Genomic DNA, 27,011 nt, shown 5'->3' on the forward strand with positions numbered 1-27,011 from the left:
CTAATTACATTTCTACCCGTAGAAATTTAATTTTAAGTACTCTAGAATCAAATTTGTAATAGTAAGAACTACATTTCAGATATCTGTACATTTTTAATTATTTTAGGTGGCTGTTTTAACATATATTTATTTTTATTTGAGAAATCTTTAACAGTATTCCTCCAATCTAAAATGAACATCTCAGAAAGCTGAAATGTTATTCCTAGTAGGACAAATGATATCACTCATCCCCATTCATGTGTATTGGGCCGTTACTTTCAGATATCCGAAATGACATCACTCCTATCTAAAATAAACATTCTGGATGTCTAAATATTAATTTCAGATATCCGTTATAAAGTTGCTACCGGTCATAATTTTCATTTCATATCAAGAATGAAGAAAACTGCAGATATCTAAAATATCATTTCTGACATTTAAAATATATTTAAGATATTCTTGATATCTTAAATAAAAATTATTATCAGTAATAATCGGATTATTACAAATTTGATTCGAGAGTACATAGAATTTACTGCAATTAGGGATATCTAAAATACAATTCTGACTAGGTGTATTGTAATTGTGACTAGGTAAAATGCTTTAGTGCAATCTATAATAGAAATCTGACTACCGGTAGTCAGCCTGCCTATTTTATGTTAAAACTGTGCCCCATTTCTTTTTTGAATGTTAGTCAAAATATGTTTTTAAGTATTTAAAACTGTATTTTGGATAGGCATTATTGATTCAACTAGTCATATATCAATAGTTGATATCTGTAATTATATTTCTACTAGTAGAAATATATTTTTAGATGTCAAGAATTGGATTTCTGGATACCTGTAATGTTACATTCTTGGACTTAGACTTTAGACTTGGACAGAATTTATTTGCCATTTTGCTTACACAAGTGTAAAACAAAAAGAAAATTAGTTTGGAACAGCTCTCATGACAATTTCATCTTTTTAAAAATACAGCCTTGAAAAATAGTAAAAAGAACAAAAAAAAATCTCTCTCTCTCTCTCTCTCTCTCTCTCTCTCTATATATATATATATATATATATATATATATATATATATATATATATATATAAACATAAACATACATTCATTTATATCTATCTATCTATCTATCTATCTATCTATCTATCTATCTATCTATCTATCTATCTATCTATCTATCTATCTATCTATCTATCTATCTATCTATCTATCTATCTATCTATCTATCTATCTATCTATCTATCTATCTATCTATCTATCTATCTATCTATCTATATATATATATACATTCCTACATGAATTTTTTGATATCTGAAATAGTAATTATGGCTAGTTGTAACTCTATTATAGAGATCTGAAATTACAATTTATCCTAGTCAGAATTCATTTTTAGATACGAAGAATATGTATTTTATATAGGAAAGATGTTATTTTATATTTCTGTAACAATAGAGAGGACCGCGCTTCTATTAAATGTCAACTCAGCCTGCCTTACATTCCCTGCCTCGCGGAAACGCCCCCCCACTACTCAACGCACAACTACTTCACTGCTCATCTCCTAACATCACTGGACACAACGCTGCCACTGCCACGTACTGAGCTTGCTGTCTCTCTAAAACTTATCATTTCATTTAAGGAGATTTATTTTATTCTATTTTTCTCCTCGCAACCTTCTTTCATAATGGGAAGCTGTCTGACGGTGGGGCCAAACAAAGCGTTGGTGATCTCAGGTAGCTTTCCTTCCTTTCTGTGGTGCTGAAGGAGTATGCTATCACACGGATGAAGAAGTATGCTGTCACACGGAAGAAATAAATAAATATTGACTATTATTTAGCTTCCTAAACAACGGCTTCAAGCTAGCAAAATGAGACCTTTGCGTAACTGTTAATCATGGTGACATTTCTGTTTTATTAACCAGAAGATTAGACTTGTTTTAAGGTATGTTAGCTTATTTATCAGGGATGCTAAGGCTAGCTTTGCAGCTACGCTAATATTGATGCGGGTCACGTGACTTAATAAGCTTACTGATCCATTTGCACCTGTGTTCTACTTCATCATGTACGACGGACGTAGCAGGGACAGGCTAGAGATTTTTCTTCTATTTCGAAAATCAATTCGTAATATTACAAGAATACAATATTAGGAGAACAGGGCTGCCAGCTTTTCACCAAACCTTGGAGTGAGATTTTGAAACAATTTGGACATGCATCCTTGTCATTGTTAGATGAGGATAGGTGCAGCTATAGGTTGGAAGTTTTGTTGTAAAATGTTGATATATTTTTTTTATAGCACAGTAAATATTACTGAATAAGAATCAGTGGTCTGTAGTTATGTTGAAAATTTTTCACACACTATCCATTGTTTTCTATATTCTGGGGATTTTCAGAGAACTGAAGTAAAGTATTGGCCCTACTGAAATATTTGCATCTTAAATATACCGTAAACAAAGAATTTCACAACTGTTTATATATAACCAATGGGAAACTAATAATTTATTATTGGATTGCTGATACTAATACTGGAACCAGTGAAATCGAATTCCGTTCAAACTATATTCAGACCTTCTAGGAGGCTGTAGATTAAATAAAAGTGTACCATGACAGGAGACGGTACTTCTGTGGATGTTTTAGATGTTTTTTTGGTAGATGTGATGGAAATGAAGTTTGACAAACAGCCAGATCTCATGCTGGTGCTAAAAGATTTCCTTATCTGTCAAACCAGAGCCAAAGAATAAGTTCACATGATGCACGATATTGTTCATTTTAGTGAAGAAAGTGCTTCTTGCAAAAGTTGTTAAACACAACTTGTTTCTAGTAATTTTACATCTTTATTCTCATAATTTTACGAGTTTATTCTCGTAACTTTGCAACTTTGTTCTTGCAATTTTACAACTTTTTTCTCGTAATTTTAGGACTTTATTTTTGTAATTTAGTAACTTTATTCTCGTAATTTTAAGACTTCTCCTAATTTTAGTAATTTATTCTCTTAATTTTAGTACTTTGTTCTGGTAATTTTTGTTCTGGTAATTTTACAACTTTGTTCTCGTAATTTTACAACTTTGTTCTCGTAATTATAAGACCTCCTAATTTTAGTACTTTATTCTCTTAATTTTAGTACTTTATTCTCGTAATTTTACAACTTTATTCTCTTAATTTTAGTACTTTGTTCTCGTAATTTTATGACTTTATTCTCCTAATTTTAGGACTTTGTTCTCTTAATTTTACGACTTCTCGTAATTTTAGTGTTTTATTCTCGTAATTTTAGTGTTTTATTCTCGTAATTTTACAACTTTGTTCTCGTAATTTTAGGACTTATCGTAATTTTACAACTTCTCGTAATTTTAAGACTTTATTCTCGTAATTTTAGGACTTTATTCTCGAAATAGAAGAAAAAAAATCTCTAACCTGTCCTTAATACTCCGTCGTAATAATTACTACCTACATGTTAATGAGATATTATATAGTTAATATAGAACATAACTGTAACATACAGTAATGTTTAAGCAGTTAGAATGTAATAAAACATTTTTTATTTATTCAGTAATTCCATTCAGTGAATTAAACTCTATCATGCCTGTGTTTTGATAAATTAGTTTTGTCTTTCCCCTTGAAGATTTTGTTTTCTCCTTTGTGTATTTCTATTTACCACAGCTTTATAGATCCCTCTTGACTAATATAGGACTTTAGAGAATGTTTTTCTGTTAAGGTTATTGTTAAGGAAAGAAAGAAAATAGAGTTTTGTTAAATCTGTAGAACTCATTAAATACTCATTTTAGGACTCCATGGAAAATAGTTACACTTTACTGCTTTCCTGCCTAAAACCCTCACAGCTTTTTAAAGTTTGTTGCAGAAAATAAACGTGAAATCGGCCACCTGTTTTTATACAAATATATCTAGATATAAATTGTTTTAGGACAGGGTCATTTTTATCCTTTGCTGTTGCATAAATTGAGTAGATAATGCATGGGTTATTTTATTTTCACATTATGTCTAAAATAGAAGCTTCAATGTTTGTGTTTATTTCAAGGTGTGCACCTGGGAATCATTTATATTTATTTATTTTGGAAATTCAGAATTTTAATTTTTCCCTAAAGATAACTAACAGACAAATCGAAATTTGTCCGTTTTTTTTTTTTTGTAAGATAAATATTTAAAAACATGTTCCACCAGACTCTGATATTTGAAATAAAATATGATTTTATCAGACAAACTTTAAAAAATTTCCATACCGACATTATTGACAGGTTGTTCAATAGAAATTAGTTTAAAAAGCAAATTTTTGTTAATTGTTGTTGTTGATTTCTGTTAAATGTGTGATGACTGTTCTGGTCCCTGTGCACTGCCCCTGCTTTTGTGTTTCCAATTAACATAATTTTTGGCTGTATATTCAGACTAATTTCTCTTCAGATTCTTAAACACATCTGTGGAATCAAATGGCTTAAATCGCTCCCTCTGTTCTTTAGAAACAGAAGTAGAAGCAGTGTAGATAATTAGTGAGTCAATGCTAAATCCCTGTGGTTATTAAATGTTTGTTCTGTTTTTTTTCCCTCATAACAGTTTGTCATCTTGACGCTGTCATTTGTGTTCAGGTGGCTGCTCCGGTTCTAATGAGAAGGTCTACATCGTTGGCGGCTGGGCCTGGGCTTGGTGGTGCATCACTCGTGCTCAAAAGTAAGAGTTGTTTGTTTTAAAAACTCCACAGCTGAGATGAGCTCTCATTGAGGTCACAGTTAACAGAGTGACTAGCCTGATAATCCATTATCTGCAGCCAGAAAACAGGAAGAATCGGTCAGTCCATCATATACAGTTTCATATTTCCATACAGTCGCACTGAAGAGACTGGAAATACCACTCTCTGCCTGTTATCAATATTGACACTTGGTTTGCATACTAAACAAATCTCACCTGTCTTTTGTTGACAGATAATCTTAAGTATGAAACAAGTGCTTGAAAAATATTTTTACTCCTTAAACTATTACCATATGTTGTCATGTTAAAATTGTTAGCCAGAGACGTTTTATTAGTATTTAAGATGTTACTTAAAGTGCATAAATCTAAATAAAGACTAAGGTTACTTGCTTTTTAACTGTTTACATGCATGTATAAACATGTGCGTTCACTTAATCGCCCGGGCGGGCGGCCCAGCTGTGTAAACAAGAGACTGGAGAACAACGCAGAGATGTTGTGTGACGTCTTAGTAGCTTTGGGCAAGTCATATATATCCTATTACAGGTTACCTTTGTTAAAAAAGGAATTGCATGCGAGTCAATGAGTCGATGCAATCAACTGGTTTTCATTAAATAGAAAACTTTGAAAACTTTGAATCAATCTGATGAATCTGAAATAAACTGAATTGAATTGAAATTAGAAAGGAACACTTTTATTTAGTGTTGCGCCGATGCTTTTTTTTCTGGCTCCGATACCCGATACTTGGCTGTGCAGTATTGGCTGATACCATCAGTTTGAAATTGATGTGTGTGTGTGTATATGAAGGACTGCGTGCTACTTGGATGCAGAGGTACTGCATAGGGGTCGTGAAATTTGTTCTTTTTTTACTGTATGTTCCCCCCTGCAATTTTCCCCACTAATTGAAATGATTGTAGATGCACATGAACATGAATTCAACACACTATAGTAAAGCAGTCAGCGACACACAGGAGCTCTTTCAAGGTGGGCAACATTTTCATTCACAACACCTGTCCCATCAACCAGGAATCAGAAATACTTCATGACTCCATATGTGACTATTAGGGGTCTAAATAATAATCGTTTTATATTGATGCGTCGATCCAACAGCCGACGATCCGATGCATCGACACGTCCGCAAAAGTATTGATTCATGTTTTTTTTTCCCCTCCGGTCTATTTTTTTATCCATTTTCTCCTGGGCGTAATTCTCCCTCCCGTGCTGCGGTGCCGCTAAATCTATTTTGCCCTCCTACCGTGCTTCCTGGTTATACTCTTACAGCAGTGTATTGCAGTAAGCTTGACACAGACAATTTTAATTATGCTCAATATTGAAGCGTGGTCTGAGCTACACACTGTGGGTCTAGATATGGCCGAGGCGATAAGGAAGTGGGGGCGAGTTTAGTCCGACGACAGAGGGACATGAGGGCCAAAAAGAGCGGAGATCCAGCTGGAAAAAGGGTCCCAGCGTTCTCACGCACCTCGATCTTCTAGCGGGTCAAACTTCACGAGTTGTTTTCCGCAATTTTGGTCATAAAAACAAAACAAGCCGGCCTCCTGTCTGCTGCGGAGCGTCTGTGGAGGGGGGGACGTCTGGAGACGTCTGAATTGCACTCGTTGCACTGATTTTGTGCAGTATTTTTAGAGTATTTTTTGATGCAACTTTTCTACTTCTGTTATTTGCTGTTGTTTCTCAAGAAAAAATGCATAACGATATTACAGCTTTCATTGATTTATTTATTTTATCTGAAACATTGTCTAGCAAATTAATTGAATCGAATCGTATCGTGGTGTATTCTTGAGTATTGAAAATAATCGAATCGTTGGGTCAGGAAATCGATACTGAATCGAATCGCCATGATGGCTGTGATTTACACCCCTAGTGACTATAGGACCGGTTTGATATAACACCATTTCATATAATATATATAATTAGGGGGTCTCCGCTCCATCTCGCCATCAGTTTGGGGGTCCTTGGCGTGGAAAACGTTTCAGACCCCTGCTGTTAAATGATAAGTTTCTTACTTTCACCAAAATAATCATTTAGGACAAGAGATTATGAAATGAAGGTGCACACAAATTTATGAAAAGCTAAATCAAAATATAAAATAAAAATATAATGATGTAGAATAATTACGCAGCAAAACATTTACACAAGCTCTCATCATGCATCATACAACTCTCTTTCTATGCTTCATTTATTAGCTGTTGAAGATTCAACAAAAAAAAGTCACATTTTTATATAGTGGAAATATTCTATTCCAATATTATTTTTCTAAACATGAATTAGCTCAAGTATGGCCACTTGGAAAATGTTGAACTGAATTTTAACGCCAATTTCCTGTCTTCTTTTTCTTTATTTAAAATGGTCTCCTGACATAAAACAAGGTTCCTCATCTTTATTGAAGCTGAAGGTCTTGTTTTTAGCGTGATTAAAATGTAAAAAGGCCCAAACTTTAAATCTTTGTTTCATCTGTTTGCCCACATCCGCTTGTTTAATGTGGTTTGAACAGTGAAAACAGAATTTTTTTTTTGTCATGTTGGTTAAAAAAAAAAAAGCACAAAATGTCGGTGTTTGTTTTTTAACAGCTTGTAAATCCCAACATCTTTGTTGCTGTATGGTAGATAAAATATAACTGTTATGTATTCTAAATAACTGTTCATTTCAGTACAGCATTGCCATTTGAATCATAAATACTGCACTAACTTCCAGCTATAAACATGTCACCCAGGGCCTGACGTTGTCAGTACCTTTGTTTCCATAAACGCTGTAGTAAACTGCAGGTCTGTGTAAAAGCAGTCATTGAAGCTTCATCCAGTTTTTTGATAGCGGTTTATGTAAAGCAGTAGAATTGCTTCCTCATTTTGGATGGAAGACGTTATCATGATATAAACTGCTTGGCCAAAAAAAAAAAAAAGTCGCCACCTGGATTCAACTAAGCAAATAGGTACGAGCCTCCTATTGGATAACTACTGTATGGGCTATTATCTTTCAGCTGGCAACAAGTTATTTAACCCCAACTGGTGCAATGACTTGCTTCTCATTTCCTAAACAACCATGTTGAAAGACACATCCCGTGGTCGTGGAAAAGATGTTAGACTGTTTGAGAAGGGTCAAATCATTGGCATGCATCAAGCAGAGAAAACATCTAAAGAGATTGCAGAAACTACTAAAATTGGGTTAAGAAATGTCCAACGCATTATTAAAAACTGGAAGGATAGTGGGGACCCATCATGTGGCCGGAAAAAAATCCTGAACGATCGTGATCGGCGATCACTTAAACGTGTGGTGAGATCAAATCGAAGAAAAACAACAGTAGAACTCAGGGCTATGTTTAATACTGAAAGTAAGAGCATTTCCACACGCACAATGCGAAGGGAACTCAAGGCATTGGGACTGAACAGCTGTGTAGCCGTAAGAAAACCACTAATCAGTGAGGCTAACCGAATAAAAAGGCTTAAATTTTCTAGGGAGCATAAAGATTGGACTGTGGAGCAATGGAAGAAGGTAAGGTGGTCTGATTATTCCAGATTTACCCTGTTCCAGAGTGATGGGCGAATCAGGGCAAGAATAGAGGCAGGTGAAGTGATGCACCCACCATGCCTAGTGCCTACTGTACAAGCCTGTGGGGGCGGTGTTATGATCTGGGGTTGCTGCAGTTGGTCAGGTCTAGGTCCAGCAACAGTATGTGCTCAAAGAATGAGGTCAACTGACTACCTGAATATACTGAATGGCCAGATTATTCCATCAATGGACATTTTCTTCCCTGATGGCACAGGCATATTCCAAGATGACAATGCCAGGATTCATCGGGCTCAAATTGTGAAAGACTGGTTCAGGGAGCATGACACATGATTTTCACACATGGATTGGCCACCACAGAGTCCAGACCTCAACCCCATTGAGAATCTTTGGGATGTGCTAGAGAGGGCTTTGCGCAGCGGTCAGACTCTACCATCATCAATGCAAGATCTTGGTGAAAAATTAATGCAACACTGGATGGAAATAAAACTTTTGACATTGCAGAAGCTTATCGAAACAATGCCACAGCGAATACGTGCCGTAATCAAAGCTACAGGCGGTCCAACAAAGTATTTGAGTGAGTGACTTTGGGTGGTGACTTTTGTTTGGCCAGGCAGTGTATTATCATGGTATGTTTCTCCTCTTGCACATGAACATCAATAGAAAAGCTACCCCCCCAAAAAAACTGCATAATTGGAGGTAAATAGATGCTGCACATCTGCAGCTGGTGCAAAATGCTGCTGTTCAGGTAAAAGGAAAAGAGACCACATCACCCTGGTTCTGGCTACCCAAAAATATCCCGCTTCAGGGAAGGATCATCATTTTGCCTAATAGATTTTTTTTATCGTGCATTTTGATTGAATGAAGACTCGTTCCTACAGTGCTTTTGACCCTACCTTGCAGCCACATCCAGTTCCTGTTTGGTTATCATGACACAAAAAGACACAAAAGTTGAGATGAAAATAGTAGCTGCTTTAAATGTTTAGGGGAGGATGTTCTTTTTCCAGATGGATCATCTAATAAGTGACCCTCCTAATTGCCAATCATTCTGGTGATATGTTTACTAGGGCTGCAACAACGAATCGATAAAATCGATAAAAATCAACTTTTAAAAGCATTGGCAATGAATTTCATCATCGATTAGTTGTGTCGCGCGATTAATGCGTCATCCGCCGCCGCCGTCATCACATCCACTTGACTGAAACTGAGGAAGAAAAAAAGGCCCAGGCCCTGCGCCGCAGGTGCAGGGTTGCCAACTCAGCGACTTTTCAGACCCCTCCAGCGACTATTTTTCAAAAAAGTGACTAGTGACAAATCTGGCGACTTTTTACGGTGTCACTGGCGGCTTTTGGAGACTCTTACGTGAAAGCATGTATCGTTCCTACTCTGCCGTGGGGCGCCTCCATCATCCCAACCCCGTTCTCCCGCTCCCGCAGGAGTCCCTCTCAGCGCTCCAGTCAGAGCCGCAGGATGTTACCCTCAGCATCCAGACTGCAAATGAAGCGCACATGCGCCGGGATTGACGGCGCAAATTGATCACAATAATTAAAATAGCCTGCGCTTTGTAAAGTGAAAAAAGTCATAACATGCAACTTTTGTCAAAACAAATGAACATGGCACGGAACCACCACGTTTGTTTCGTTTAAAGTGGGGAAACGTAACGTTAGTTTCTCAGGTAGCTCATGTGATGCTTTCCTTAACGTGTTGGTAGGTTACACACAGTGATAAGTTGGCTACTTATTTTACTTTTTATTTCATTTGAATTAGCTTAAGCAGCGTTTATATTTTCTTTATAAATAAAGTAACTTGCAAAATTATGAGGGCAAGGCTTTTAAAGTTTAAATCTTCTGGCAAAGATAAAGTAAAGAAGATCCTGCAATTTATGAAAGTAAAGCAGAATAAAATCCAGCAAGATCAGTAATATGTCAATTAATTATATGCCGCATTCCCATGTAAAAATCTGTCTTTGGAGGATGTGTTTTTTAGCACCCCTAGTTCTCTTATTTTTATTCCAAATACAATTTATAATTTGAATCACAGGGCTGTTTTTATCTCTATGGTTCAGTATTTTTTCAAGTAGCAACTTTAACTGCTATACTTTCCTGTCTTAAAAGGCAGAACTCTTCTAGTCTAAAAAAAAAAACCTCATTTGTTGAAATGGGGGGGCCTATTGTTTGTTCCCCTTAGGGGCTTTTAAAAACAAAAATGTCTTTTTTTGCACTTTATGAAACAAAGTACTCTATATTTTGTGGATGTACAGCTACATTTCTCATGTAAGTTTGCGTAGTTTTAACACAAACATTTATTTTTCATATTGCACCAGTACAGTTGATGAGCAACCTGTACTTGTGTGCTTGTTTGTTCTGTCTAAAATGTTTATTTTGGAATAAAGAGGTTAATATAAAAAATATTTTTTGTGCGATTCATCGATTCATCGAAAAAATAATCGGCCGATTCATCGATTTTTAAAATAATCGTTAGTTGCAGCCCTAATGTTTACATAAGGCCGGCCGTCTGACATAGTGGAAAAATTGCTAATCTTTTGGATCTAAACTTGTATGAGCGACGCAAATAGCAACTTTTAAACAGAGCACGAATAGAAATGGGCTCGTGAACGCTCTCGCACGGCTGCAATAGGCGTTCCCTCTCGGGAGCGGGTTAAGGTGTTGTGGATGAGCCTTTTTCTTTTAAAGTGGAGAGGGCGGGTCTTTTAAAAAATTTGCAAAAAATCCTTCACTATACGTTTAAACTACATCATCTGTGTGGGTTTGATATTAGTTTTGCATCAGTCGGTAACATAACAACTTGGGAAAAAAACAAAACTCATCTTTGAAGAAAAATGCTTTAAATTTGGACAAAAATGAGTGTGTCTAATCTTTGTAAGCTAAATATATTGGTTTGGCATTAATGTTGTGCTAATGGACCACAAAACATAAAGGTAATTAATTTGTGTTTATAAACCCCAAAATCCCACATCCTCCCTCTCTCCGCCCCGCTGTGCTCCAGATCTCCTGCACAAAGCAAAGCCTACAGCCTTCATTGTTCCTCCCATCCTGCTCCGCTCCAACTTCCTTGGAGCTCCAGGAGATCATGCGCAATATTATTATTGAATTCATAGGAGCAAAATATGCTGAAATTAACGCTTAATTTAATATGACTTATTTAAAAAAATCCCCATCAGCATCCAGCATATGTGCGACTTTCCAGTTGAGCGAAAAATTTTCGATCAGGCCCACTTTTAGCCTGATTGTGCGTCGTGTAATGCACAGTGGTTAACGAGCGGCTTTCAGCCTCTTATGACCACCTCCCGATCAGGAATCGTGAGGTCGGGAGAAAATCAAACATGTCTTCTTCTTCCTTCTCTGAGATGGAAATACAGAAGCATGGCGGGGTTGCGACTGAAATGGAGTTCTTTCTGTAAAACTGACAGACCGCAGTAGCCACATTTGCTCAGCCATGTATTTATCCAAATAAGCTGCCGCCTTTTCTTTTTAGGGCTTTCAGCACAAAATGCACAAATTGCCAAGGCAGCGCGTTTCACTCTGGTGAGTTTCATATTCCTCTTCTACTGGTTTGGCTTCCGGATAGACGAGTCCGAGTAGCGCCATCTCACTGCAGAGCCGAGTCTGACATGGTTTTTAGACGTACAGTGTGATCAGGTAGATCGCATCAGAGCGTCTGGCCACACAGTTTAAGAACATACATCGTGAGCTGTGAACTCACACTTTATGACGAGACCCTGCGGTTTCGTTGTAGAGTGTGAGCTGCGTGCAACGATTGAAAAAATTTCACAGTGCATGCCTTAACAGGAATAACTAGGAACACGCATGGTTTGTATGAGCTATGTTTGTTCTCTACCTCCAAAATCAGCATCTATTCATCCATTCCTGTAATAAGAAGTTTCTTTTGACCGGATTTGATTCAACTTTTAAGCCTCTCTCTATTAAATAAATATTTTGATGGAGATGAGAAATCTGCTTCCTGGTATGTTGAAGAACCAATAGTTTGCATCCAATCTTTTAAATAAACAGTTTTACCGACAGTTACTGATCTGTCTTTACTATATTTTAATTTGACAAACCGAATCTTCTCGTCATTCTTTTTCTTGTTTGGTGTGATTGCTATACTGACCTGGCCGGACTGAAGCGGAGTAAAAAATACCTAGGCTCAGTGTTTGGACGTTGACGGACGGAGAAGATGTACAAGGACGGTGACATGTGGAAGAGTAGCTGTGGATGTGGAACAGCTCTCATTGATTAACAATGACAGACAAATACTCCGCCTGACGTACGTGCGGAGCGCTGCCAGAGTGTGTGGAATCTGGTGGTAAGATATTTATTATCAGTGCGCGTGGTCCCAGAAATAACTTGAATCTGACAAAAGTACTAATAGATTTAAATTTATATGAATTCTAACATTTGGCACCAACATCATCTCTGGGATTGCTCTACTCACCATGGCTGTGTTGCTATCAGTGCCGATGTGCAGCTGTTTCAACTAATGGTTTACTGTTTTGAAAACTCTGGGCTTTCTAAAGTTTTCTCACATTGAAATTAGACGTTCATTTTAACAAACATGGGTCAAAAGAATCAGAACCTTCAGATGAATCAGTTCAGCAAATAAAGCCTTGGACACGATTCTGATGGAGCTTGATGATGATGATAGATTACGGTTTCTGAATGTGTAAAGCTTCTCCATCTTGTTCTCCTGCCTTGTTTAGGTTGAGTCTGGAGATCATGACTCTGCAGCCACGATGCGAGGATGTGGAGACGTCGGAGGGAGTCGCCATCACTGTGACAGGCGTGGCCCAGGTCAGCACATTATCCGGTTTTTACTTCCTGCATGAATTATGTGTTTAATCTGCATTCTTTGTCTGTCTTCTTTCATTATATTTATTCAGTTTATATCCCGTTGTTCTGTTGGAGAAATCAGTGTTTTTAAAAAGGCCACTTCCCAGCCTTTTCTAGCATACAGACCTTAGATCAAAATTGTAGGCCAACATATAAACCTTTGCAAACATAATCAAGTTTAAAAATTGAACTAAATTTCCTTAAAGAAGTCCATCCATGTTGCTTCAGACTTTGAACACGAGCTGATTTAAAAAGAAATAAGTGGGCTTCAACTCTCAGCTGGGTCAAGACCAAACCTCAGGGTCAGTATTAGAGATATTGGAAGAAATCAGATCTTATTTGTCATCAGATGGACAGAAAATCTTTGAAAGATGAGTTATAGTGTTTTACTAAAGTGTCTATAGGAAACGTGATTTAAAAAGTTTTCACACCATAAAATAAACTGTGGTAAAATCAACTGCAATAAATCACAAGTCTAAAACTTTTAAGGTGTGATTTTTTTTTTCAGTTTAACTGTCTATTTTATTGTGTATTTGAATTTAACATCAATAAATCTTTATTTTTTTATTAACTCTAAATAGGTCATTTATCCACTCCATTACTTTCTTGGAACCCTGTAATTACAGTAATCCCCCACACAAGATCTACATCCAGCCATTCAGCAAAGACACTGCTACATGGCTGCACAGTAGCACATATTATTTTAACATTTGTCCAACTAGATGAGCGCTTGAATGATACTTACTATAAATTAAGTTGAAAAAAATGTTAAAAAGTCAAGGAAAAAATGTAAAAAGCTAATTGAAAAGTTACAAAGTAAAGTTTAAAAGTTAACAAGTTAACAATTATATTTGGGTTTATAAACTAAAAAAATATAAGTGGCAGTATCAGCATTAATGCCTCTAAGGTTTTGTTGGACCAAAGAAATTTTTAAGTTGGAAAAAAAAAAAAAGTTATCAAGTTAGAAAAAAAAGGGGAAATGCTCTGTGGTGCAGTGGGTAGCACTGCTGCCTTGCAGCAAGAAGGTTCAGGTTTGATTCCCAGCCTGGGGTCTTTCTGCATGGAGTTTGCATGTTCTCCCTGAGCATGCGTGGGTTCTCTCCGGTTACTCCGGCTTCCTCCCACAGTCCAAAAACATGACTGTTAGGTTAAATTAAGTTGAAAATTAAGTTATCAACTTAAGAAAAAAAAGTGAAAAGTTAGAAAGTTAATAAGCCTTGTTTACAATTATATTTAGGTATATAAACTAAAAATCTATGTCTACTATTTTAAAGTAGCAGGCTTGTTGTCCAGAGACGTTCAGAAAACTTTAAGTGCTGCCGCTATTAATTATTTTAGTGATCGATTTAATCTTCGGATTGTATTTTTATTTAATTTAATATACTTTTACTATATCGTTTATAAAAAAAAAAAAAAAACCTTTAGGGAAAATAGAAACGCAAACCTTTTGTGAACTTTAAACATGTTGTAAATGGCCTAAACAGGTTGAAATATTAAATATACATAATACAAATAAAAACCAATTACTTTTAATCCTAAATGGAAAATGTTTACATTTTTCTAGATTCTGGGTTGTAAATAGCTGAGAATTATGTTGATATTTCATTGTTTTTGCTCTCGTTTACAGCAACGTTCAGGAATGTCCTCTAATTTGAAAATAGTTGCTAAAAGGCGTGATTGTTCCAAACAGTTTGCATAAATGAAGAAAAGGATGTTAGTCTGAGCTGTGAGATCAGCAGTGTTGGGTTTTCTCTGTTTCTAAATGGCTTCGTCTCCGTCTCTCCCTCAGGTGAAAGTCATAAAAGAGCAAGACCTGCTGGCTTTAGCATGTGAACAGTTCCTCGGTAAAAGCGTCACGGAAATCAAAGCTTTGCTGCTGCAGACGTTGGAGGGACACCTGCGCGCCATTTTAGGTCTGGATAACTGCCGTTATGATTAAATGTCAAATCATTCTTGCTTTAAAAAGTATATAAATGTGCTCTTTATCAGATGATATTGTCCCAAAATATAGAAGATTTCTATAAAAAAAAAAAACAAATCCTGTCTTAAAATCTGTGTTGTTTTTTTTTCTCTTTATTTTATGCAGGCCAGTTAGTTATACATCAGCCTGTACACCTAAATCATACATCAATGATCAAATCAATAACATTTTTTCTGTCATAGCATCTTGATACATATATAGCAGCTAATATACGCAACGACTGAAATAAGAAATAAGAATAATTTACTTTCCCATTGAGTTACGTCCCAGTATTCACAATAAGAAAAAAATGTATGATGGAAGAGACTCATCCACGACCTCTGACACAAAACTCTCCTCCTCTTGCATGTTTCCTCTGTCCATAGCGTTCCTTGACAGTGTCGTTTCTAAGTCACCAATTTAGTGCTACTTGGTCCCAATGGAATTTCCCATTGGGAACCTGCTAGCTCTAAGTTGCTAACTGGTTAGCAAGATGCTTCCCACAAATCGGCCACAATCAAACTAGTTTGCGAACCTTCCACCACAACAATCCCGCCCCCTTGATAAACGACCAATCACATTCATTTTAATAACCCGTGTAAAGTCGGGCACCACTTGGGAGAATTCGGGAGAAATGGTTGGAACAGCCACTTCCCTACGACTTTAAGCTGAGCGTCATCTACACTCAGTTAGGTTTGCAGCAGGGAGGTAGCAGCCAGATACCGTAGAAAGCTCTACTAAAATAATTTAAAGTAAAATATTGTATTGAATCTGTGTTGATTCCAACATACTTTTAACTACAATTCTCATCATTAAAGGTTACTTGAAACATTCAGCTCCCATCATTGAGTCTGGCCAAAATCTACTCTGTTTTTATACCTCGTTCATTTTTAACTTCTCTCTTTAGCTAAAAGATGTTAGGGATTTAGATCACTGATATGAGCTGCTGATCAACACAGAGGGAGAAAATGAGGCTCGGTTTGATCCAAAGAAAATCAAATATGAGTTTGACTGACGGTTGTTTTTTCTGTTTCTCAGGCACCTTGACTGTGGAGCAGATCTATCAGGACAGAGACCAGTTTGCCAAACTGGTGCGGGACGTTGCCTCTCCTGATGTGGGCAGGATGGGCATCGAGATCCTCAGCTTCACTATAAAGGTCGGTGGAAGATGGAGCACAGAGGAGCAACGCTGGACGACAGCTGATATCTCATTCAAAAAATCTGCTTGATTTATTTCAATATAAGATTTATCCAAGAAAGGCTTTTAGGAAATAGTCTTAAGAGCTGAAAGGAGGGGGTAAGGTTCTGTCCTGCAGAGGACTGTCTCTAAAACACCTGAATCAAACGGCTCAGTTCCCTACTTGTTTTCAGTCGATAAAGTAGAACCCAGGCAGAGATTTTTGTTTGATTTGGGTGCTGCAGGATTGTAAGGATAAATGTTTAAAATAGGGCTGCAACTAACAATTATTTTTGCAAATCGATCAATATGTCAATTATCTTTTCGATTAATTGATTAATAATCAAATAGCCAAAGATTCCTTAAGGAAGATATTTTACCAATTTAAACCAGATGAAAATAAAAGTTTTCCATTGGAATTCTGAATAGAGAATATTGACAGATGAAAGTTTTTTTTTTTTCTTAAATCCCAAATGTTTACATATTTTTTACAACATTGGTATAGGTACTGCTCTAAATGGGTTGCTCCGTCAGCTTCAGGCCTGTTTTACACTCTGTATTCCAGTTAATGATTAATCCATTAACCTAATTAGTTGACGATCATTTCAATAATCAATTAATCACGATTAATCCAATTAGTTGTTTTAGCCCTAGTTTAAAACCAGTCATAAATACCCTCCCTGACAATAAAACTACGGCCATTAAAAATCCATTTATTTTGTTTGTCAAAATAGTTATTTTACCCTAAATAATTATGATTTATGAATATTCAATTATGAATTTGTTTATAGCCGTCCTTAAAGGATGTCACTGTGTTGCCATAACAACGGATACTTTCCAGCTGTTTCTCAATTCACAAGAACGTGAGTATGGACTTGTGTCCTCGCCAAGTATGTTCTTGAGAAGATCACAGGAAAGTGTAAGTAGGAGTCAATGGGAACTGAAGCGTACTCGTGACGTCACCACATGCCCGGCTCTTCTAGAGCTGCATTTCCCCTCCTGTTATTAATAGCCTCTAGGTAATAATACATTTTCATTTATTGGGGGAATAATAATTAACACAGTCAGATAAACACAAATCAAATGAACATTTTGCCAAATAAAACAAAAATATCTCCATCAGAGCCAGCGGTCCTTCACACACGGCTATGCAGAGAGAGGGCTGCTGCAGACGGGCTGCCGTTACCCTCGGAAGTCTGCTGGTCGCCACGGTCCTCTCAACTTCGGAACATTTATTTATTTATTTTTATTATGCATTAAATTGGTAAATGAACCATAAAGTGACACTTAAAAGTATAATATTCTCGCCTCAATCTAAAAATGTACTTTTATTGAACAACAGCAAAGAGAACTTTTAACTTAATACTCTGAGCTCTGTGAGCGCTCCATTGAAAGCTGCTGCTGCCGCAGTGCATGCTGGGACAGCTGTCAATCTCAATAACGGACAAGTCTGCTGCGATGCATGCTGGGTAAATAGGGGGGGGCTAGAACAACATCCGAGGACTTTGTTCCTTCTCGATCTGCTGTTCTTGTGAATTGGAGCAATACTAGGACTGAGGCTGATGATGTTTCACGAGCACACGAGAGCGCACAAGTACACATATTGAGAATCAATGCGCCCTCCACAGAGCGACTCAATAATGGGGATTGGGCCAAAGATGGAGGAAGAAACTTCGGAAAGGGAAGGAGGGACGGCGCCCCCTGGGAGAAGCAGCAGAAAACCTACATCTGTTTAGCTTTAAAGCTTTTAAAATTGCAAAGTTTTATAAGGGCAGAAGGGAAAACGTGTGGAGCAAATACTTCTGCAGAATGCAAACAACCAACACCTTCATTATGTTGCTAAATATTACACAGATGGTGGGATTGATTTAACAAGAATTAATGGCTAATTCATTTTAATTCTAGAAGCCATTTTAACTCCTGATCTCAACAGGCTAAAACAGTAAAAAAGAATCACTGTGGTGTGTAAACAAAGAGGGCTGAGAGCCAATTGATGAGGAATCTATGCATTGATATCAGGTGAATGAAGGATGTTAAAAAAGCAGGCAGAGACAAGAGAGCGACGCCCCCTCAGCTGTTTTACTGTAATCTCGAACCAAGTTTTTTTTACTTTTGTTTTCTAGGATGTATATTAAGAGCTGATGAAACTTCTGATTTTGTTTTTTATTGTTTGCAATATCAAGGCTTGGGAGGAAAAAATTGTTTATTTTTAGGCCACGTTGCCCAATCCTACCAATGATCATTAGGGTATTGCTTAATCTCAGGGGTAACAGAAAGGACGCCTCTCTGAAGTGAATCCCAGAAATCTTTCTAAGCCCAATAAAAATAGTTTTTAATGAAACAAATACAATAAAATAAACCCCTCAAACTGCTAGCTAGCAGCTAACTTAGGCATCTTTACTCATAATCCTCATTATTCACAACATAAACCAAATGTTTATTTTTCATATTATCGAAAGTGCAGCATATTTATTTCTTTGCAGATTTGATTTACATTTGATAGATAAACAGTTCAGCAGCTGTGCAACAGCAAGATGAACGTGTCTTCGCTCAGTGGGACTGAGACGTTACCCCTGCTGCTGTGTTTTCCCAGGATGTCTACGATAAAGTGGACTACTTGAGCTCCTTGGGGAAGACTCAGAGCGCTGCGGTCCGGAGGGATGCAGACATCGGCGTGGCTGAAGCAGAGAGGGATGCTGGGATACGGGTAACCGGACACCTTCTGTTCCAGAGATGTTTGTTTTTATTCCACTGATTAAATCTGACCCCCGCCTTGTTCTGTCCTCCAGGAGGCCGAATGCAAGAGGGAGATGATGGATGTGAAGTTTTTGGCGGACACCAAGATGGCCGACTCCAAACGAGAGCTGGAGCTGCAGAAAGCTATGTTCAACCAAGAGATCAACACCAAGGTATATATATAGTTAAATAAAGGGAAAAACATGAAAGAATACATTTAAATTTGGCTTCTTCAGGACATCAGTTGCATAAAAAAGTTGATTTATATCGATAAACATTTTGCAGTAACCAAATTTAATCACATTCTTCAAATGTGTCAATCAATCAGTGGAAAAACAGAAGAAAGATAAATGTAAAACTAACAATGCTACTAATTTTTAATTATTTGTTGTTTAGGATAATTAAAATTACAAATCCTGATTAGAAACATCATGACAATGCTAAACAATGAATTCCCCCCATCCTCATCATAAATAACCATTATTTTGCTGCTCAATATTCTAGCTTTTTAAATTATAACTGAGGGCATGCATTATTGTAAAAAATAATTTTTTTTTACTAAGAAAATAGAAAATAACATTTTAGAATCATGACCTAAATTTTTCACTGTTCACTCCTCAGATATTCACTTTCTTTATTTTTAAGCATGTTAGCCATTTAACTGACATCGTTGGAAAGCTTAGATTCTCCACAATTCAACCACCAAGATCATTTAATGGACACAGCGAGCACCGAAGCACAATTAACAGAAATAGCAGCATGACAAAATGTGAACCTGACAAAGCAGCCACAACTACATACCTTTGAAGGTATCCAGAAGCTGTTTTATAATTCCTATCTTCAATTGTTTATACTCCATTCGTCCATAAGGGTCTACAGATTCAAAGTAATCCAGCATATTCCTAATAGAAATATTCCATGATGAGAAAATTGCCATATAACCTCCGGTTTTTGACATCAAAAAAGTTAGCTGGTCATAGCTAATTCTTAGCAACTTGCTAATATTTACCTTCTGATACTTATTTCCTCAGATGTTTGCTGGCGATGTTTGGTATGGTTCTTTACATCATCTTCTTACACAAAGAAAAAAGTTTCAGCATCTTTGTGTGACTCGATTTGAGTCAGAGATAGTCGCTGTAGTCTCACAAGCGCTCCTTGCCTGTCAGCCAATGACGAACCGAGTAGAGCGATATTACGCCTCATAGAGTCCTGCTGTTGTTGGTTAAGACCATGTGGGCTGTTTGGCTTTGAAGCCAATGAAATAAGGTTTCAAACTAGGCTAGACATGGCTGGGTTATATAAAGCAGAGCCGTGTTACCGGCTTGCGGCAGTTTGAAGATGAATTATAGCTTAATAATAATAACTCCGATATTTTTGAAGTTCAGACACTGATTTTGTTTTATTACAATGCTTACGGCTGAAAATAAAAATAAAAATGCATGTCAGAAAAGGCACTGGGGCTTATTTTATCATGAAAAGCAGCAGTTTCACTATTTTTTTTAATAGATTTTAATGTTATTGTAGGTTTATAAATGATACATTTTGTCATATTCACTGATTCTTGCCTCATAGTTGCCTCATAAAATTTTTGTGGCCATCAAAATGTTTCAGTGTTATTCTGTGGGTCAAAGAGTTGAGGAAAAGCATTTGGCATAATCTAGCACATTTAGAGAGCTTGGGCCTCACCCAGTTTTCATTTATATATTCTGAAACTAGAAGGTGTGAGCTTTCCAATAATGTACCACACATGTAATTTAGACTTGCAGTTCCTAAGTTATTTTCTTTTCCATTTGGGTGTCCAAAATAGGTGAGGATTACTTCAAAATGAGGGGGACGTTAAGAGGATATGTGGGAAAAAGTGCTGTGAACACATGAAGTCTCCTTCAGACTTTGTCATTTTTTTAATTTGCTGCACATTTTTGAACTTTTTTCTCTTGCTTATTTTTTTATTTTTTTTTGTTGTTGCATTTGTTGTGTTTTTTGTGTGTTATTGTGTTTTCCGGTTTGTATCATTCATGTTTTTGCAACTTGTGTTTACACCTGTCAGCCACTGTAGGCCTGTTAAAAGTAGATTTTTCTCCATGTCCTGTTTCCAGAAAGCCGAGGCCCAGCTGGCCTATGAGCTCCAGGCAGCCAAGGAGCAGCAGAAGATCCGGGCAGAGGAAATACAGATTCAGGTTGTGCAGAGGAAGAAGCAGATCACCATTGAGGAGAAGGAAATCGACCGAAAGGACAAAGAACTTGTTGCCACCGTGAAGAGACCCGCTGAGGCCGAGGCCTACAAGATGCAGCAGCTGGCTGAGGGGCAGAAGTCAGTGAAAACACCTTCGGTAGATCTTTCAACTGTCTTCGTGGGTTTTAATGATGTGCATATTTCCATCAGGATAAAGACGGTGCTGATCGCTCAGGCCGAGGCGGAGAAGATCAAGATGATCGGAGAGGCTGAGGCTTCCCGCATAGAAGCAGTGGGGAAAGCCGAGGCCGAGAAGATGAGACTGAAGGCTGAAGCCTTCCAGCAGTATGGAGAGGCAGCGAAGAAGGCTCTGGTTCTGGAAGCTCTGCCCAGGGTAACTCATCCGTACCAGCAGAACGGCAGCTTTCATTTAATGTGATAAAGCAACATGTTCAACTGTGTTTGCAGATTACTTCAAAGGTGGCGGAACCGCTAGCCAAAACAAACGAGATAGTTATCCTCAGCGGGGAGGGCAGCCGTGTGACTGGAGAAGTCAACCGCCTGCTGGCCGAACTTCCTGTGTCCGTCAACGCCCTCACCGGGGTGGATCTGTCAAAGGTTTGTTATGCATGTCATACGGAAGAGAGGCGGAACATGTCTGCCCTGTAATTAGGAATCACTCTCTTCTCAAACTGGTTGATTGAAGGGAACACACAGTGAACTTCCTGACCTGCCTGCAAACGACCCTCTGCAGAGGATCGCTAACTCTGAGCTAAACCGTAAACGCTCCACCCCCCATGTAAGGCATGGTGGGGACAGAATCATGCATAGCTGAATTAAAAACTATATCTGTTAACTACATTGCTGTTGTTAAAACATGGTTAATATGCAACAACTGTTAAACCTTTTTTTTATGAAAAACATCTATGAACTTATACAGTGCCTGAATCCACATCGCCTACATTTAATTTGACCAAAAAGACAGTAATCAGAGGAACAAGCATTAAGAGGTGAATTAGTGATTCATGCTAGGTAGTGATTAGGTAATCATTTTAGAGCAACAATTTCAGGTGGACTGGATTAAAAACTATATTCACATTGTGGAGAAAAAAATGTTGAGATATGTCTGTTCTTCACACAGCCTCCCTCATGGCATGAAGGGGAGGACTGTTGTTCTGAGGAAATCCATCTGGCCAGTGAAAGATATGTTAACCTAAAAGGGAATGGCCTTGATGAATAACAGTTGTTTTTCTTTCAAATGTCATGTGTAAGAAAGTTTTTTATGTAGGGGTGGGATAGTTCCAAGGGAGAGTGTGTGTGTGTGTGTATAGGGAGTCATTGTATAAATGTATGTCCTGAGCTGGCCCCAGTCAGAGCTCTATCTCTCCATCTGAGGACGTTAAATACATTTGAATATTCTCTTGCAATAGTGTCAGCTTCCTCCTAAACTCCACAACATCCTGCTTTATAATCCAGGGCCGAATCACTGGCAACTTTGTTTGAAGTGGTTTATGAAGATCCAGATTATATGGACAAAATCACAAAGTTAGCAACATTGGATTGTTATCTCTATTGTTTTCCTTCACTACTGAGAGCAGCGCAGCGCCTTGTAGCCACTGGTTAGCTTCATACATTAGCCAGCCTCACAGCAAGCATGCAAATAGAACGTAGGCTATAACATATGCTTTTCACTGTTTTATAATATTATTTATATTTTTGAGGTGCAGCGTCTTTTAAAACTCCACTTTTAATACTTTTATAGAGAAACTGCTTCTGCATTTAGTCCAGTCCCGCCTTTCTAACTGCCCAAGCTTATGTGACAGCAGGTGATCACAACAGCAGCCTCTGCTAACAGTAGCAGGTTCTACATCACTTGAGTTGGAGCAATGTCGGCTGAATTTAGGTTAAAATCTGAAAATGACATTGCAGCTGAGTTCGATAGTTTCCATCCATCCATTTTCTGTCAAGCAATCCCTGCTGGGGTCGCGAGGGTTGCTAGTGCCTATGTCCAGCTGTCAATAGGCAAGAGGCTTTGAAAGTTTCTAATTTATTAATAATAGTCTAATCTTATTATTTTACATTTTTTAAGTATCTGTAACCCATTAGTTAATTATAAATGTTGCTTTCTGTTGTCTATATTGGTTCACTGGCTTAAATCTATTCAAGCGTTTCACTCGTCATGTCTTTCCAACCACAAAACAATTAATAATGGTTTAGTTCATTACTTTTATGCAACATTAGTTTGTTGGGACACCTCTAGTTTTTTCCTTGAGGGAACAAGTAGGGCAGAGGTCACAGATTAGTGGACCGGGGTGCGGATCCAGACCCACCTGCTTGCTAATCCGGACCCAACCTGAATTAAAACATTTATAAATTACCGCATGTTGCCTGACAGCAGTGTCTAACTTCACTTGTTCTGCTTCTCCGGTTAATATGGTAAAGCCATTCATAGCGTACGGCACCAGGCTGCATGTGATACAAATTAGCCAATGAGCTGTTGTCATCTGGGTTGCTGCTGCTGCTACTTTTAGACACAGCAGGCAAACCTTTGGCAAGCGGGGGGATGGGAAAGAAGGAGAAGATGATGAGAAAAAGAGAGCAGAGAAAGTTTTGACTGCTGGAAAAAGCGCGGTGATCTGGTGACAGAAGCATTCTCCACCATGAATATATTAAAAAATAAATATGGATCCAGGGTCATGAATGAGCACCTTTATATGTGCTTGAGAATGGCTTTGTCGCCATTCAACCCCAGGTTTAAAAATCAACGTAAAGCCCACTTCTTTTATTAAGCCATAAAAAAAAAGGAAAGAAAGGGGAGGGGAAAAAAGGTAAATTCTTTGCATGTTTCCTCTGTCCATAGCGTTCCTTGACAGTGTCGTTTCTAAGTCACCAATTTAGTGCTAATTGCTCCCAATGGAATTTCCCATTGGGAACCTACTAGCACTAATTTGCTAACTGGTTAGCAAGATGCTTCCCACAAATCGGCCACAATCAAATAGTTTGCGAACCTTCCGCCACAACAATCCCGTAAATTCAGGTGTTTTATAAAAGATATGAAAGCCAGGAAATCGTCTATATACCGCACAATGATAGATTGTTTCAAAAAGCACTTTAGATTTTAAAATGGAAAAACCTTCTATTTTTTTGTTATTTTTTTTAATTGAATAATCAAAGTATAACATGAATGTATAAACACCTGCATTTTATTTCAGTGTTAAAGTGTTAGGGAAATAATGTTGATTAAATGTCAAATAAAGTCATCATTCTGGCTTAAACATGTATATAAATGTACTCTTAATCAGATATTATTGCCCCAAAATGTAGAAAATTCCTAAAAAAAAAGAAATCCTGTCTTAAAATCAGTGTTTTTATCAGTATCTAGTAAAGGCCAGTTAGTTATACATCAGCCTGTCCACCTAAATTCGGCCAATCATATATCAACGATCATCTGCCCAGACAGGGTGTCTAAGTCTTTGACTAAAGGAGCTGCTCAGCACCAGACTGTAGAGGAGCTGAGCAGCTCCTTTAGTCAAAGACTTAGACACCCTGTCTGTAAGAAGGAGCGCTACCGCAGGTCATTCATTCCTGCTGCCACCAGACTCTATAATAATGCACTATAACAACAATAACTCCTGTAAAAACCACTGTGCAGCTTCATTTTTATTTATTGACTGTGAACAATATCCTTTGCAATACGCTGAATGTGCAATATTTCTCCCCCTGTATATTAGCCATCCGGATTGTACATATTTTTTATTTCTTATTTTCTTATTTTTTTATTTTGTTTTCATTGTGTGCGATACAGGTACACTTGCACCTTAATCCTATTTATCTTGATATACTGTATATACCTGGATATACTGTATATATATTGCTTATTCTTAATGCACCTTTTCCTCCCTGTTTGCACCTTCTGTAACTTCTATGCCAATATGTGACGAGTGAATTTCTCCGCTCTGAGATCAATAAAGCTCATCTAATCTAATCTAAATCTAATCTAACAATCAAAATTTTTCGGTCATAGCATCTTGATTCATATGTTGAAGCTAATATATGCAACGGTTGAAATAAGAACTAAGAGGATGGACGTCTGTGTCTTCAGCAGGCGTAGAGCTAACAGAACTGGCAGCGTTGCGAGGCAAGGGCTCAAACATGTACGGCTGGAAGCCTTCTACACCAAACCAAGCTTCTGCCGCCCTGGGGTCCTCTTCCACAACATCTTCATCCCCGCTTTCCTCCTCTAAATAAAAAATGTATGATGGAGGAGACTCATCCACAACCTCTGACACAAAACTCTCCTCCTCTTGCATGTTTCCTCTGTCCATAGCGTTCCTTGACAGTGTCGTTTCTAAGTCACCAATTTAGTGTTAGTAGGTTCCCAATGGAATTTCCCAATGGGAAATTCCATTGGGAACCTACTAGCACTAAATTCTCCCACTCGGGAGAATTCAGAAATACAATGGTTGGAACAGCCGCTTCGCTACTACTTTAAATAATGTTTTAAAGTAACGTTTTTTTTTTTTTTTAAATGTCTCTGGACCTTTACTGGTTGTTGTTTTTCTTTTTTTGGACACCACTGATTTTTTATTAGTGACCCCTGAAGTAGAGGAAGAAAGTGTCAACTAAAGGATAGACCTTTTCAGAAATCTTAGCTTCTGAGAAGCTCAGGTCGCTAAACTAATTGCTTCCATTCCTTCCTCAGATCCCTTTGCTGCAGAAGATGACCGGCACCGAGGCCTGAACGTCCAGGACGCCACGCCGTCCAGTCTCCACCGTATGCACTCTCATAGACTGCCTTTGATACGTGTCGCTTTTTCTACCTATTCTCTGTAAAACCAAGAGGATTCTGGTTACCTCTGGTGCCTTATTTTACACAGGGCCAGAAAGATCTGCATGCACTGTTGCTCGCTCTAGCTACTAATTTATCAGGGTGAAAATCAAACCACGGGGGCTGTATGTTTCATCCTTAGGCTGACCCGATGGTACAATACCTGCTGAATCTGATCCAGGTTACAATTTTTATTGTGACTAATTTATTTAGCTATTTATTTCCTCATATTTTTCATATGAAGGAGCTGCTGTTGTTACTGTGGTACGATCTGCATGTTGCAGGGATTTTTCTTTATATACCTCTCATTTTAGACATTTTTGGGGATTTGTGTAAGAGTTCATTTAGTTTCAAATTTGGTCAGTTTTATGAACTTGGTGCTTTAAGTGTCATTAGTTGATTCTTTTTAACATAAAAAGGTGCTTGAATTCTTGAAAAGGCCATTCGAGTTGAGCTCTGAACTGTTTTTTTTCCTTCTGACTTCCTTCTAACTTTATTGATAACAAAGGTTTTTGCAGAAAATAAAACAGGTAGAAAAACTCTAAACACTGTCTGCTAGTGACGAGGTTCTTCAGTGTTTGGAGACGATCTTAACTTGAAAGTGTGGCTGCACTGAAGAGTGCATAACTTAAATCTAAGGGACGGAAAGATGGAAATAATTTAGGGGAATTCTGTCAAGGAAATGTCAACATAAACGCCGAAATGGCTCTGCCAAATTGGGAAGGTTTGCATTTCATGCCGCAGTTTCCCACAGATCCAAAGCCATTTTTAGCTGTTTATAGAGAAATGCATTTGCTGATTTCTTTAACTTTTTCTGTAAGTTTCCTTTGAAGTTTCGAGGTCCAATTGAGTCCTGCTGTACTGAACCCGTACTTTTATAGCCAATGAAAAGATGGTCGATAAGGACGGAGGTTAGATCCAGACGTCTTCTCTCAGGCAGATCAATAAAAACCATTCGAGGTTGGTGTAGAAAATGAAGACTGTTATTGTTATTTAAGCATTATTTATATAAGTTACATGCCACTGTGTTTAAGAAGAAGCAATGAAAACCAAAATGTTTCATTTATTTTTTGCATGTCATTAAAATGTTTGAATTTA

The 27,011-nt window shown here is 37.6% G+C and overlaps 1 protein-coding gene across 1 annotated transcript; it reads left to right on the forward strand.

Moving 5' to 3' along the window:
• Positions 1 to 1,528: 1,528 nt before the first annotated feature.
• LOC119783381 (flotillin-2-like) lies at positions 1,529 to 27,011 on the forward strand. Its single transcript, XM_038284878.1, has 11 exons — positions 1,529 to 1,712; positions 4,571 to 4,652; positions 12,910 to 13,000; positions 14,829 to 14,952; positions 16,038 to 16,156; positions 18,770 to 18,883; positions 18,966 to 19,085; positions 21,009 to 21,223; positions 21,296 to 21,479; positions 21,554 to 21,703; positions 25,788 to 27,011. The coding sequence occupies exons 1-11, from the start codon at positions 1,664 to 1,666 to the stop codon at positions 25,824 to 25,826; spliced, it is 1,287 nt and encodes a 428-aa protein (XP_038140806.1). The 5' UTR covers positions 1,529 to 1,663; the 3' UTR covers positions 25,827 to 27,011.

The sequence above is a fragment of the Cyprinodon tularosa genome, unplaced genomic scaffold (genome assembly GCF_016077235.1).
Source record: "Cyprinodon tularosa strain WSP-4 unplaced genomic scaffold, ASM1607723v1 ctg203, whole genome shotgun sequence".
Taxonomy (NCBI): domain Eukaryota; kingdom Metazoa; phylum Chordata; class Actinopteri; order Cyprinodontiformes; family Cyprinodontidae; genus Cyprinodon; species Cyprinodon tularosa.

Coding starts and splice junctions, on each gene's coding strand:
- LOC119783381 (XM_038284878.1), top strand. CDS start 1,664: ATGGGAAGCTGTCTGACGGTGGGGCCAAACAAAGCGTTGGTGATCTCA. Junction 19,086..21,008: donor ACCAAGAGATCAACACCAAG/GTATATATATAG, acceptor TCCTGTTTCCAG/AAAGCCGAGGCCCAGCTGGC. Junction 21,224..21,295: donor CAGCTGGCTGAGGGGCAGAA/GTCAGTGAAAAC, acceptor TATTTCCATCAG/GATAAAGACGGTGCTGATCG.